Here is a 14,757-nt window from a genome sequence, read left to right on the forward strand (position 1 = left end):
TCAGATTGTTTTGTACGTCTACTTTCTTTTTCATTAAAAACACGAGAACATGGACAACAAATCCATCGTGTCGCAAGTTGTGACCGCATTAATCAAGTTCACCAATTCATCTTCGCCCACTGAATACTACACTCATTCTGTAAGGACTCAGCATCGACTCAAAAATGACTGTTTACGATTCTTCAGAGAGAAAAGTGGGTGCCACAGCACATCAAACATTAACTATGACCAAGGAACCAATTAACACTAATCTTGTGACTAGTATTAATTGGTTCCTTGGATCCGGTAAATGTACTAATGATTCATGGTATTTACAGTGGTGGAATGTCACATGTTTAAGAGCCTTTCCTCGTTTTCATGAACTTCTCTACGTCACTGAGGCGGTCAAGGATCACTTCGTCGGAGTAAAGGTCCATGTGGAGCAACGTTTCCACATTAATAAAATTTACTAGATATTTAAATGGGTCTATTTTTGGATAAAATAATATTTACTTATCTTTTTACCCTACCCAAAACAAACACTGCATAGGATCAGAAAATTTCGCAGAATTAGTGAGCGAACATTTTTCGCAATGACATACTTAAAGACATCACCTTACGAATCTAGAGTGGTACGGATTTCTGGTGGAGTATTCGTATACGAGGTTGTAGATTATGGGAAGGAGCGTGATTCCGTTCATTTCCTCCCAATTGCCGTAGAAAACGGCCCGGAAGATACGGCTTCGAGCGTTCCGGCGCAGTATTTTCTACAAGGAGTTCGATAGGAGCGTGCCAGCCCTGTGCGGCGCCGCATCTTCCGGGCCGTTTTTTACGGCAATCAGGAAGAAATGGACGGAACCACACCCCTCTCCATAATCTACTATCCCGTATACGAATACTCTACCTGAAATCCGCACCACCTCAGATTCGTGGTATGCTGCCCTTAAGCATTATCCAGAAGTACGTCCGTTCTCCCCAAATACACAACTAGCCTGTGTTAATAACTAGCAAAACGGTGCCTAACACTTTAACGATGTTCTCAAAGACTCAAAGACATACATCACTCAAAGTCCATATGCTTTGACACCTCAGACGTTGTTAGCTACGTGAGATGGGATGAGAGGCGAAGAAAACAAGCAATGTGCAGAAATAAGAACAAGTCGGCGCCTCGTGTTCTTCATCCCTGTGGAGTGGCACACAAGAGAAAACGTTGGGCACATAATAGAAAAAAGTAAGCGGCTTTCGTTTAATATTCGTGGTTACGATTGCAGCCGCGTGGTAAGAACAGAGAAGAAAAAATTCTTTGCAGAGCGAATTGCGTTTGCAGTAGAAATTTCTCGTGGGAAATGCTTCATTATCTTTGAAAATTAGATCCAAGGAATTTTTGTAGAATATTAAAACGAATAAGTGCAGAGCAGCCCAGAAGAAGCCTCAGAGGTCGTAAACTATTTGGAAGTGCAGTGCTTTCGATGTATTTCTTTCCGTTTTTGCATATAATTTAACAACTGCACACCGGCTACAGAGAAGCTTTGAACTTGCTCGAATTATCCGCGGAAACAGGGAGTAGAGAGTAGTACAACACGAGGTCAGTTACTTCTCCCTGTAAATCTTTGAGAACCAAATAGGATTGGACTTGAATAGAAAGAATCCATCAAACAGAGCCTTCATATCCAATTCATTGCCATAAAACTTGACATGTCATTGTTCTGGAAGGGATATTTACATTTCCCCTTCCAGAACAATAACAAATCTGATCATATTTGAATTTTCCACGAACGATTCAGCAATCGATTTGATTACTTTTAATTACACGCTGCTATTAAAGCCATAAATTGTCAAGTATAACACAGTGTTCAATGTACAATGCCACTTTCCCACTAGCCCAGATGTTCTTGTGTCTTGGAACATCGGCATAGTTCTGTTTTCTATTAGTGTTCCTATGAGGTCATTAGATGGGACCTTTATTAGCGTAAGGTGTGGGACTTGGAATAAACGTAAGATTGTTCCAATCGAGGGCTATCTTTTAGGGCTTTGAAAATGGCGGAAACAGCCGAAACATCTAAAAAGGGTTTCATCTAAAAACTCGTAGGTATATCAACAGAAAAACGCCATCAAATTATTTTATGGTGGTAGACTGTAAAATTCCCATAAATAAATAAATACATAAATAAATATTCCCATAAATATTTCCCTTGTAGTTAACGCCTTGAAGGCATCACCTCACGAATCTGAGGTGGTACTTATTTCAGGTGGAGTATTCGTAAACGGGATCGTAGATTATGGAGAAAAGAGTGGTCCCTTCCATTTCTTTCTAATTACCGTAGAAAACGGCCCGGAAGATATGGCTTCAGGCGTTCTGGCGCGCTATTTTATACAAGGAGTTCATCTGGAGCGCACCAGCCTTGTGCGGCGCCGAATCATCCGGACAGTTTTTACGGCAATTAGGAAGAAATGGACAGAATCTCCCTCCTCTCCATAGTCTACTATCCTTTATTAGAATACTCCACCTGAAATCCGTACCACCTCAGATTCGTGGACTGATGCCTTTAACAAAAGTACATTCATGTGTCTTTGTACACGCAATTCGATAGATTCAGCTAAACATTTGGTGGGCGTGACGGATGAAAGACAGCTGTGGGGTTTCTCAGTGCGAGGCATGTCGCCACGTTGAACGACGGTGACTTTGCTTAGCGAAAAACTCACGACACTATGTTTCGACGATTTACATTATTTCTACTAATATTCAACTTTGTTATCAGTGATAGCACAGGTTGGTTCGGTTGTTGTGTTTCGTTTGAAAATTTACGTCGATATATGTTTAGATTATAAAATATTATTTGTTATAGCAAGTGTAACCTTGCTGATCACTGGACACTCCAGCAATAATGTGTACAAACATCAACTGGCCAGCTTTTTCGTTGATTCTTACGAGGAACTCATCAAAGGTAAATAATAATCGCTAGACATCGATCCGAACAAACTTTAAACTCTTCTCTTACACATGCGATGACGACAGAAGAAGATACCTGTGAAGGCAGTGTATTCTCTCGTATTTCTCAGCGTATTTGCGACAACATATCCGTTTCTATATCGACATATGTTTACCTCATCAACTATCTCGTCGATTAGCATATGTCAAATCATTTTCTAACAGTTGCTCTGTCCGATTACAGAAAATCAATAGCTGTTAGATTTGAGCAAAGGGTCGCATTTTTCCTTCATATCGTATCTAGACGCACATCTGCAAATCGTCTAACGAACCAACTGTGTAAATCCGTGGGATGTGGAAGTGGATGATTCCCACGAGCCGTTGACGTGATGTGTCAGCCGTCACAAACTCCACATTTGATTAATGTACATATTTTTACCATCGATCCTAGCTGATCGATGGTTTAGTTGAAGTTCCTCGCAGCAACTAACTGACGGTAATTTATCAATCACTTTAGGCTCAAAAACTCCGCTATTTGTCTTCACAAATGGCGTATCGATGCCAGTTGCGTCAGAAATCAATAATTTGCTGGAAACATGGAATGATTTGGATATGCCTACTAATGTGTCAACGTTGATCCTCACAAATCTTGGCACCGATGAGATGAGTCTTGACCATCTCAGCGTCATTCAAAGATTCATGAAAACAAAGAAGCCGCTAATCGTTATTGAAATCGGTTGGTTTGATCCTCTTCTTTTTCATTTTTGATGAACATCGTTTAGCTTTACTTAAATTACTGTTAATGAGAGAATCCAGAAAAATTTACTCCTTTAACGACAAGAGAAAATTAATAGGTGGTCGCGGTAAAAATTTGCCGAACCCATTCTTAATGTTCAATTCAGCGCTGAATATCAGCACATAGCGAAAATATCCCACTTTGAAATCCACAATCACCGCAAATAAATGGTATAAAATAAGTTAGTTAAGAAAATTCGTATCTCCTTAGATACTGTAGAAACCAGTATATGTGAATACTATCCGAGCTAATTTCTTCTGCTCCCAATCTTAATTTCACGGATAACAGATGATTTTTTCACTTTTACTTTTTTTTTTCAAAATGAATACGTTCATATGGCGACCGAAATTCGGGAAAAACGAGGTTTCATTAATATTACCATAACCCTGTGCCACTCTTAACAAACATCTAGATAGATTTGCATTGTGAAGTGCGTTTTTCGTCGACGCTTAAGCACAAGCAGCATCGATTGTCAAACTTCCTCTGCAAAAGTTGTGCAAAACTTTTCAAACAGCTGTTCAGCAGCAAGCAGACAAATCGAACTAACGAGCTTTCACATCCTCAAGAGAGAGAAAAAAGATGTCAAACACCACTAAGTTCTAGGGAATGAACATCAAACATCTCGTTATGAATTCGAAAATGTTAGTCAAGAGTCCATTAAGGAATCAGAATATTAGCTATCTAGAGATTTCTAAAATATGTATGTGCAATCAATATGGAAAAAGAGTGCCTCTGTTATGAGAATGCGAGAAAACATCTGCATAACAATGAAAAACTATCAAATACTCTTCAAAAACCATTTTAAACTGGTTCTTCACATACTGTATTTCAAATATTTATGGCGCTAACCAATGATAAAGCGCAAAAATACCGAATTACTTGCACATTACATTTCAACTATTCGACCAGTGAGTTCGGTGACAGAAAAGAAGGAAAAAGTTCCTATTTTCTACTATTATTATTAGTTCCTATTACTTTTCTGTCATATTTTTTGGAAGACATAAATTTTTGAGGACCATAAAGCGTAGTGTGTCTCGCGACCCGATAAATCGAGTTCATTAACCAGCGCTCCGTTTTGCCCTTGCCTGGATTTAACCGAGTAGTTCACTTTCTAACAGCTAAATTATCCCCGATCCGTTTTTTAAGTCCATCAATGTGTTTTGACTGAATTTAAACTGAGTTTAAATTCAAAACAGTCCCAAGTGTTCTGAATTTAAACTAGTTAGAGCTGCAGGCAACTTATCGTTGCAGACTAATTTCTCTTCCAAGCATTCAGCAGCATTTTACTACATAAATAACTAATCTGGGAATCCCACGAGAGTGTTTACAAAACAACTGCATCTATTTTAGGGAATCCAGCTGTCCAAACAGGTGCACTCCTCAATCGAAGTGCTTCATGCCTCAGCGGTGGTCATGCGGTCATTCTATCACCAAATGCAGTGTATTTCTGCAATGAAGCCTCACCCAACATGTTACCAAATCTCCAATTTGACGATTTGTACGAGATCACGGCGCCAAAATTGGAGTCTAATTGGGAGGAGCCTCAAACAGTTCTCCTAATGCCAAATATCTTCGTATCAGCGGCAAAGGGTAGCGAAAAACGACATCATGGGCAGCATGAACATCATCACCATGAACATCATCATCATCCACATCAATACCATCATCATCACCATAAACACCAAGTAAGTACATTCCATTCATTTTTTTTTCATTTTTTTCTTCTCACACCAAAAATATTTCCTACCACTTTCGTTTTTTTTTTCTTTTTCTTTCCCGAGATCATAATTCTATCATATCTCTATGATTTCCACAGGAACTATTCTTTTCAGCTCGAAGAAAATGTGGATGAAATCGTGGATCAGATTATGGAGGACATCATGGAAGAGGGTGTAATCACTCCTCCTCCCAAGAAGAAGAAAACAAAAGAATTTAACGAACTTAAAGAAGGAGAAAAGAAAATGTTCTGCAAGTATCGTAAGTCCTGCTATGAAACTGGAGAAAAACCCCAAATTGATGACAGTTTTCTCGGATGGCTTTTTAAGAAAAGAGCTGTAGAAGAAGAAGTTAAAGTGCACCAAGAACCCATAGAATATGATTCCGAAGACGACCTTGTACATCAAAAATTCCTGTGCAAATATCGTGTATCCTGCTATCATGAACGAGGAATTCCCATCAGTGAGAAGGTAGCAGATAAAGAGAAGAAGATGGTACTTGCTAGTAAAAAGAAGCCACAACAAGGAAAGAAGAAGACACTGAAAGAAATTGCTGCTAAAACGCTCCAGGATGTAAAGGACGCCGAAGAAAAAGCTGCAAAACGACCTGTAGTCCAGGTTGTAAAGACTAAACTTGATGAAATAGAGGAGAAATTGCAAGAAAAACTGAACTGTAAGTATCGAAAGAGTTGCTATGAGACTGGTCAAAAACCGGTAATAGAAGATGCTTGGAGATTACCGAGCCCAATCAAAATTTTCTCCATGGAATCTGCAGATACAGTCAATAAACAAATCAACTACAGCGAATTGGAGGAGCTCGAGAAGAAAGTCTACTGTAAATATCGAAAAAGTTGCTATGAGACAGGTGTCAAACCTGAGATTGAGCCGGAGATTTTCATACATACAATCGCTGATTTGACCACTTTGCACGAGCAGGTGGAAACTCGGAAACTCACTTTACAAGAAAAGTGTAAGTACCGAAAATCATGCTATGAAACTGGCATCGTGCCTGAAATCAATCCCAAGTTGGAGGCGGCAATTCAGAGGGAGGTGAGCAGTGTAATCCCTACGAATGTCCAGGATTTGAAGATGCTCTGCAAGTATCGCAAATCGTGCTACGCCGAGATTCACGATTCGGCAACAGTGGACACTATTAAAATTATCAGGAAGAGGCGTCAGATCGAGAAGGAGGTGAAGAGGAGAAAAGCACGCCGAGCCAAACTTCATCGACGTCTCCGCGGAGAGATGCAATTAGGACACTGGAGGAAGCCATCAAGGAGAGCAGCAGCAGGGGGAGCCTCACGAAAAGACGTCGAATCGGCGAAACTAAAAGAAGCCAAAGTTGATGCATCTCCAGAAAAACAGGAAAAGATAGAGGAAGAAGATGCTGACAAGGAAAAAGAACCAGTCGTCAGTGAAACCAAAAAAGGGAAATCACGAAGAGCAAGACAACAGGCGCCTAAGGATATTGTTCAAGATGCAAATGTTGAAGAGGAAGTGGAATCGGCAATGACAGAACCACCAGAGAAAGAAATGCAGCCGAAGAAACAGAGGAAAACAAGGAAAGCGAAGGTCGAGGAATCTCAAGATGAACCGAAACCAGTCATTAAAAAAGCCGCTCCTCCAGTAAAGACGGGTAGAAGGCCAACTGAGGATGCAACAGCGAAAGAATCTACTCAAGCTAAACAAACTACGGAAATACCGGAAAGAGAAAAGCCAACAGAAGCGCCAAAACCAGCAACAACGAAAGAACAAAGGAAGAAAAAGGAAGTGAAACCGCGACCAAAACAGGCTGAGGAGAAGGAAGTAGAGAAGGAAGAAAAGAATAAATCTGAAGATGAAGAGACAGCGCAGAACGTATCAGGAACGCCGAAAAAAAGTAAAATGTTTGGAGGAGCAAAGGAAGCAATGAAAAAGATGATTGACGAGATGCATCATCAACAAGGAATACAAGAGACAAAGGAATACTGTAAGTATAGAAAATCATGTTACGCAAGTGGGAAAAGGCCAAAAATTGAACAGACTGTGGGTTCGCCTGTTGCACGTTTTGCCGAACACATTGAAAAAATGGAAAAAGTCATCGAAGAAGAAGAAGCAGCAATTGCTCTAACTGCTGCTCGTAAAAAAACTGAAACAGACAAAAAGCTTGAGTGTAAGTACAGAAAGTCATGCTACGAAACTGGCATACTTCCTGAAATAAAAGCTCCACAAGAAGCTGAGGAACAAGGAATTGTATTTAAGGCTGGAATATCGAAACAGCTTCAATGCAAGTATAAAAAATCCTGCTATAAGGAAGCAGGTATTATCGCAGCTGCAGATGAGGTGGCTGATACTGAAGAGAAACGCAAACCTTCTGATCAACGTGCAAAAACAGCCGACGATCGCAAGGAATCAATAAAAGATGATGAAGATACTGCAATCAAAAAACCTACAAAGGAAGAACGTGCCTCAACTGAGCAGAAAAAACGAGCCGAGATCGGAAAGAGCGAAGAGGAATGCCAATCAGGTAAAGCATGCTATACATCAGCTGATCCTAAAGCGATGAAAGAGGACCACGCAGGAAGTATGGCACGAATAGGGCTGGAACGCTTTAGGAAAAATGGGAAATGTAGCCCTTACTATTATTCTTGTCGTGAAGTGCTTGGCCTTCCGAAAAAAGAAAAAGCTCCTATTGGACCGAATGGCAAGCGTCTGTGTCGCAAGAAACCAAAATCGCTGTGATCCGCTTTTAATGCCTAGTCGACTAGTGAATCACTTTTCCACCGACCTGGCAGGAAATGTGTTTCTGCTTCGCATAATTTATAGAATTTTTGCTCATGCAGAAATAAACGTTTCGCTTCAAGACTTGTATTGCACGTGTATTGTGACGATTTGAAAGCTGAGTAAAACTTACATTAGGTTCGACTTCTTTGAGCCATTCGTTGGCAACGTCATCGTAGTCCAATTTGCAAGCTGTTGCGAGATCAGAATGCGCTTCAACCCATTTACCAAGGAGACTAAACACAGTTGAATTGCAATAGGAAAAAAACTATGAGGTAATAGTGTACTATCTAGAGGGAAGATAAAGTGGGAAAATCTGGTGGAAATTTTAAGATATATTATACGAAGAACCATAATATTCTCATACAAGCTCCGAAAACGCTCAAATAATAAAGTAGGAGCAACAGATTTCCGACAGGAAGTGTTTTGTATAAAAGTAGTGATAAATTTCTTAGTGACAATGGCATTATAAGTACAACAAATTTACCGTTGACATAATCAAGGTGGAGTAAAAAAAAAGAAATAATAAGTACATTTCGAAAAGTCCTGATTAAGGCAACACTAATTAATCGAACGCTTGAATGAATATGGAGATCTATATAACAAGTTGTTTCCATTCCAATGAAAGTTTTAAAAAACTTCCATTCTTAGGAGATTTATCTTTAAACGCTGACTTCGTTATCGTTTCCTATTCTTAAAATTATGAGCTGTTTTTGGACAGTAGTGTTTACAACACTAGTCACCGAGATTATCAAAATATCACGCCAAAATTCGATATACATATTAGACTGGGGAGGGGGAGAAATTTGAGGAATTATTCGTCAAACAATGAGTACGGAAAAACATCCATTTATATAAATATGTATCAACAATATTATCACCATTGTAATTCTAGAGTGGTCCACCTATTCAGGGACCGCTCGACCACTATCCTCAAACGTTGCGAACGTTTTCTTTTGCTAAGTAAGCCCTTTGCAGGTAGTAATCCGGACGGTTAAATGAGTAGAGTATGGTGGCAGGGGTACTGTATTTCCAGTCCAACTCTTCGATATTCTTATATGTATTCTTTGTGATCTTTTCTAGTGTGTTTTCTTTGGTGGCTGGGTAGTCGAAAAAAAGTGCGCTGTAGATCGCCCCAGCCAATTTCCCGAAAAATTTCTGCGAATTTCTGGAGTTGAGTGGCGTAAATGACAGCACTCGAACCAATGGAGCAATAATGGACAGTGGGACTTGTAGTGGTGCTCTTCTTCAACATTACGCTTACATTAATGACTGGTGAAAGCGAATGTCGTGACCGAAGTTAAAGAAGAGCGCTTTCTTGTATACTTTCTATGGTTAAGCTTAGAAAATACTCCACAACAACCACATGTTACATAATCGATATCGACGAATATTTGGAAATCATGGTCCACTCAATTTTTCTTCTGTGAGCTTTTCTCCAAAATAGTAGAACTGGCGAATGATTTGTAGTGCGTTAGAAACTGGAATCACCATTCAAGTTCTTGGCTGTTGGCAGCGCAGCTCTCCATATACTTTGCGAAATGAAACAGACATTCACATTATACAAGTACTGGTTACATCAGAAAGCAGTTTTCGTGTTTTACCATCAGGTAGCAGCACTCCAACCTCCGAAAGCACGAAAAAGCAAGGGATTCAATGACAAATGCTAACAAAAACTTCCATGTATTTTGTGTATGAAGGGAAAACATCTGAGAAAAAAAACTCAAACAGGGTAAAGTTGATATGATTAACAAACGCTATCAATGAATGAAATGAAATCACTGAAAAGAAAGTTGTATTCAAAAGTGAAATAACAACAGAAACTATATGAAAGAAGGGTGCAAATGTACACTGATATACTCACCGGTATGCTCTTCCTCTAAACTTGTAGCCCTGCGCTGAATCAGGGTTGATAGAGATTGCCTTATCGCAGTCGGCAATGGCTGCACGTGGACGCTTCAACTTCAGGAGTACACTTAATCAAACGAACTTAATACAAATAATAGAGGAAAAATGTCACCCCAAAGATGTGAAATGTAGCAGATGAAAAGAAATACAAAAAAAAAACACTTACTTTGCTCTCTTGGCATGCAGTATAGCTGATCCCGGGTTCAGTTCAATCGCATCCGTGAAGTGCTTAACGGCGTCTTCGAAGTTGCCTGAAATTACAGAATTCTCTCAAAAGAAATCTCCGCTAATACGAATAATGTAGAAACAAATATTTATAAGCTTAGCTGTTCACAATTATATAAGAAAGGGAGCATCCTTAGCTGCTCAAAATAGTTCCTTCAGCGATTCGCCTCTATTCTTCTTTATAGTGTGATTGACTCGCGAAATGAACTATTTTGATGAAATTACTTCGATAATTTATTTGATTGGTTATCCAAATGACAAAGTTAATCAGAGCAATAACATCTTTTTGCAAATTCTGGCCAATCAGATCTGGAAAATGACTTAAATCCATAACAAATTGTCACTGACAGAATTCCCAAAATTTGCTTCCGTAAAGCCTTCCAGAATAGGAGAGGATAAAGTAGTATACAAATTACCAAACAGCGTACTAAAATAATCCGCTGATGTAAGCAATTACTACTCTCCCACGTGCCGCGGTAAGTAATACATATGTCAAAAATCTTTCCAAAGTTCCCTTTGAGAAGATACTTGGTAAAATTGCTTTAGTAACGACTATACATGGGATATTTCTCAGCAATTCCGATTAAAACGAAAAAGGGAAATTCACCCTCTATACTAAAAAAAAACAAGAACTGAAACGAAGTACATTGATTCCAATTTGTCATTAGCAACAGAAGTAGGCAAACCTTCAGAAAAGGCAGCCATAGCTTTGTCCCTCTCCTCATTGGCCCTCTCAATCTCCTCATCGGTGGCCTGAAAAAGTAACATAAGAAAACCAATCTCAGTAGAGACTCAGTAGCGTGATACCTCTTTGTTCGGATCACCCATCGGGAGCGGATCCCCACGATCTTCCTCAATCACTCCGGAGTTGTCAATGTCAGATGGGAATGGAATTGGTGGTTCTTCCTGAAATTAAAAGTTCCATTGGTTTGTTCGTTTACACACAAAAAAGCACAATGCCAGAAAGCAATATCGTTCTAGATACAGAACAAGACCTTACTTATACTAATGTTTGGAAGTAGTGGTGCGACTAATTGACGCAGAGCCAGAAATTTATCTGGAGTCACGTTTTTCCTGTGATGTTTGTTGGTGTAAAGGATAAGGTGGGGGGGAGTAGGGAGAGCGAGTATACGAGACTGGTTGCTAGCTGCTCGCGGTGGCCCTGCTTATACTAAATGCAATGAGATATTTGAGTATAAGCTCTAGGCATGTGCGAACTGTATAACTTGCACACTTGCATGGCGGAAATTACGCAGATATTGCAAAAAGGTACTGTTGTCCAATACACAGCCGAAGCCCAACCGAAATAAGTCAGATACCTAGAAGGAGTTGAGAATATTTGGTAGCAACTCTCCGTTCTGTTGCCCTGAGCTGTCAGGCATCGTCGACCTGAGGTACATGAGTCACTCGGACATCTATAGGCAGTTCACGCGAGACCCCAAGTCTCCCAGGCTATGAAACAGCGACGAATGGATGATGGATATTGTACAAGCTCTTGCTGTAGACCAAGAAGGTTTGGGCAGAGCTGTGTTCAAGGATGACAAGCCGCGGCTGCGGCTTGTCATCCTTGAACACAGCTCTGCCCAAACGAAGAGATGAGTGTCCGCACGCATACTTTTGCTACGTTCTACCTCTGATTCATGGGCTTTTAGCTAAAGATGTTCCGAGTTGGCTCTAGCGAAGCTCATATATCACATGACTGTTGCAAACTCCCCAGTAATTTGAACTTAAAGAACTGCAGCGTACCACAGCTCTAACATAGTGAGGAAATTGGCGGGAAAAGCTAGAAAAGGGGTTGTAGAATGCGGGATCGGGAGTGGTTCTGCTCATCTCTCCCTGATCGTCGTAAGGAACGGCGTGGGAACTACTTGGTCATTACGAGGTACGCTACAACGCTCCTCTCTGTGCACATTCTGACCCCTTCGGCAGCCTATTTATTGCTTTTACTTGAATAGGCTAGTGAGAAGAATTCACTGATCTTCGACCGATCACACTTAGATGCTGGGACTTGCAAGGGTGGCGCGTTGCAACTGAACCTAAAAAAGACGTCTTCCACGCCGTTTTTTGCGACGATCAGGGAGAGATGAGCGGATTCCCGCAATCTGCAACCCCAACTCCAGATTCCTTCACCACATCAAATTCTTAGTATGCTGCTTTCAAAATCGAACAGCATGTAAGTTCGATTTTGAATTCTAATTACAGTCGCGTCAAAAGGAATTGAAGCTTGGCGTAGTTGCGCAAGTATAATCTTGAAGTGGCGTGGTGAAAGTTGGGATCGAGGAGCTCCTTTGTTAGCATCACTCGTCGCTGCCCAGCTCGATCCCAAGCGCTAGCTCCACCGCATCCCTTCAAGAGCGGTCGCGTACGCAACTGCATCTAGCATCAGGTCCTTCTGACTTGACTACACTACGAAAGAAACGAGGAACATGATTCCTCACAGCTCTGAAAGAAAAAAAAAGAACACGTCTTTAACAGTGCTTGCACCATTCACTCACTCTATGCCAAGAAAAGTTGAGTCATTTTAGTTTGCTGCAGTGAAAGAAATTGAATAAGCCCATTGACAAACAAATCTGTGCCAACAACAACCTCATACTCAACATTTCATTTCTTGCAGCAAGACAGCAAAAGTATTCGTCGCATGCAAAACTCGTTGTGTTTATCATCTCTTCATCTAAGCTTTCAGCTATGCATATGGACAACTTTCAAAAAGGAAAAAAGAGGAATATTCCATATTGTGCACATGTTTCACATTACCCTCATAAATTCGGATTGGACAATCCCTCAATCGGTAATTCAACACAGCAATCATATTTACGATAGGAAGGAGCCGAACCCTTCTCATCCGTCCAAAAGTGAAGCGAGATAGTCGGAGCGCGTTAATGACAACAATCAGCCGCTGCATCTCTTATCGTTTTTCCCGGTAGACGAATCGGTAACGGTGTTTCTTCTTAACAGTCTTACACTATGTACGAGTAGATTGAAAAAGCCCCATAAAAGTATATTTAGGGAGCCTCACATGAGAAACACTTGAGTATTCTGTTTCCAGAACATTGTAACGCCACGGAATACTCGAGTAAGTGCCTGATTCAGTCAATATCTGGACGCCAGAGTTAGGCGCGGATGATGGTAGCATGGAAGTACCTACGGGGACATTGTCTGACGTTGAGTGTTCGACGTGCTTTATCCTCATTTCCTTTCCTGCGCCACCACAAGTTTCTAAAGGTCTGCCGTCACCATGTCGGCTAACATGGGTTCCGTAGATTAAAATGTTCCGAGGACTCGATCGTCTTGGTTGCTGCTTCAACGAAGGTGCCAGAAAGAATTCTCAACAGTTTGAGATGTTTCAACTATCTTACCAGCAGTCAATTCAAATTGAAACCTAGCTCTATTACAAACTTTTCACGCTAGCTTACCTTCAAGAATATATTTTGCAGAAATACCTCAAAACAGAATTTTTAAAAAAAAGGAGTAGAGAGCGTTCATTACAAAACTGCTCGAGGTTTGTCTTCCTTAGAACACCCAGAATTGTCTTTTTTCACCAATAATCGTTCTCAGAAAATACAGTAATAATGAATGCTATGATAACTTTAGGAGGAAGAACATACCAGCGCAAAGAAAACTTAACAAACCCAAGGGTGATGCTAGTAAAATCCGTTCTAGAATTCTGGAATTTTAAATTTGAATAGAGCACATGTGCGAAGAGCTGTATAGATGTGGAAAATATCGGAATTTCCTCGTAACGCTCACGACTTTTTTGTGATTGAACCTGTTTTTCGTTAACTGGAACAGCTAAGAATAGTCTCTAACTGATCGCATGATTATCGTTGTGGCGGGCAAACCTTACGCTAGGGGGAGAAGTACAGCGCGAAGGGTGTAATCGCAATACCGTACGAGAAAAAGTAAACAATCTCTTAGTTGAGAGAAAAGATACCTCCATCGGCTCAGGTTCTGGTTCTTTCGCTTCTGTCTTAGGAGGTGTTCCGCTAGTTCCCTCCGTCTTGGACTTCATTGGCGGGATTTTTGCACCCAACCTAAGCACAAAATTATAGCTGCAAAACATCTGCTCATAAGCTGAAACATGACTTCACTTACTCTTCCAGAAATTCACGGAAGAACCCTAGTGAGGGTTCATGTAGGATGTCCGTATTTTTTCTGACGTTGTCAACAAACTGTTTCAGCAGTATTAAATGTTGATCCATGACTGAAATCATGTAAGATGCGATAATTTCGCTTTTTCCCTTAAGGATATTTCAAAAAGAAACGAAGCATTTAAATGTGCGTAATGTGTACATCGAAAAAGGTAAGAAAATCAGGAGCAAATGTGGTCACTTCTTGAGAAAATGTGGTTACTCCTGTTGTTCGATTCTCTAGATGTTTCTTTACATATGGTTTCTTCTCTGATGATCATCTTTATTTAGAATACCAGTTACGATAACGACTTACGC

General features: G+C 40.4%; 2 protein-coding genes across 3 annotated transcripts; one reads left to right on the forward strand and one right to left on the reverse strand.

The window, feature by feature from the left end:
* Positions 1-2,688: 2,688 nt before the first annotated feature.
* On the forward strand, positions 2,689-8,140 carry RB195_008815 (uncharacterized protein; the record flags this gene model as incomplete). The annotated part of the gene is made up of 5 exons (XM_064195508.1): positions 2,689-2,749; positions 2,826-2,924; positions 3,426-3,644; positions 5,055-5,389; positions 5,537-8,140. The coding sequence occupies 5 exons, from the start codon at positions 2,689-2,691 to the stop codon at positions 8,138-8,140; spliced, it is 3,318 nt and encodes a 1,105-aa protein (XP_064046653.1).
* A 22-nt stretch (positions 8,141-8,162) lies between these two features.
* Positions 8,163-14,511, reverse strand: RB195_008816 (uncharacterized protein; the record flags this gene model as incomplete). Of its 2 annotated transcripts, none has more annotated exons than XM_064195509.1 (8): positions 8,163-8,186; positions 8,313-8,415; positions 10,044-10,154; positions 10,254-10,338; positions 10,999-11,065; positions 11,120-11,218; positions 14,244-14,343; positions 14,405-14,511. In XM_064195509.1, the coding sequence occupies 8 exons, from the start codon at positions 14,509-14,511 to the stop codon at positions 8,163-8,165; spliced, it is 696 nt and encodes a 231-aa protein (XP_064046654.1). The 2 variants fall into 2 exon arrangements, with proteins under 2 accessions (XP_064046654.1, XP_064046655.1); XM_064195510.1 differs by having other exon boundaries at positions 8,163-8,255.
* Positions 14,512-14,757: the final 246 nt, after the last annotated feature.

Source organism: Necator americanus, chromosome III (genome assembly GCF_031761385.1).
Source record: "Necator americanus strain Aroian chromosome III, whole genome shotgun sequence".
Classification (NCBI taxonomy): domain Eukaryota; kingdom Metazoa; phylum Nematoda; class Chromadorea; order Rhabditida; family Ancylostomatidae; genus Necator; species Necator americanus.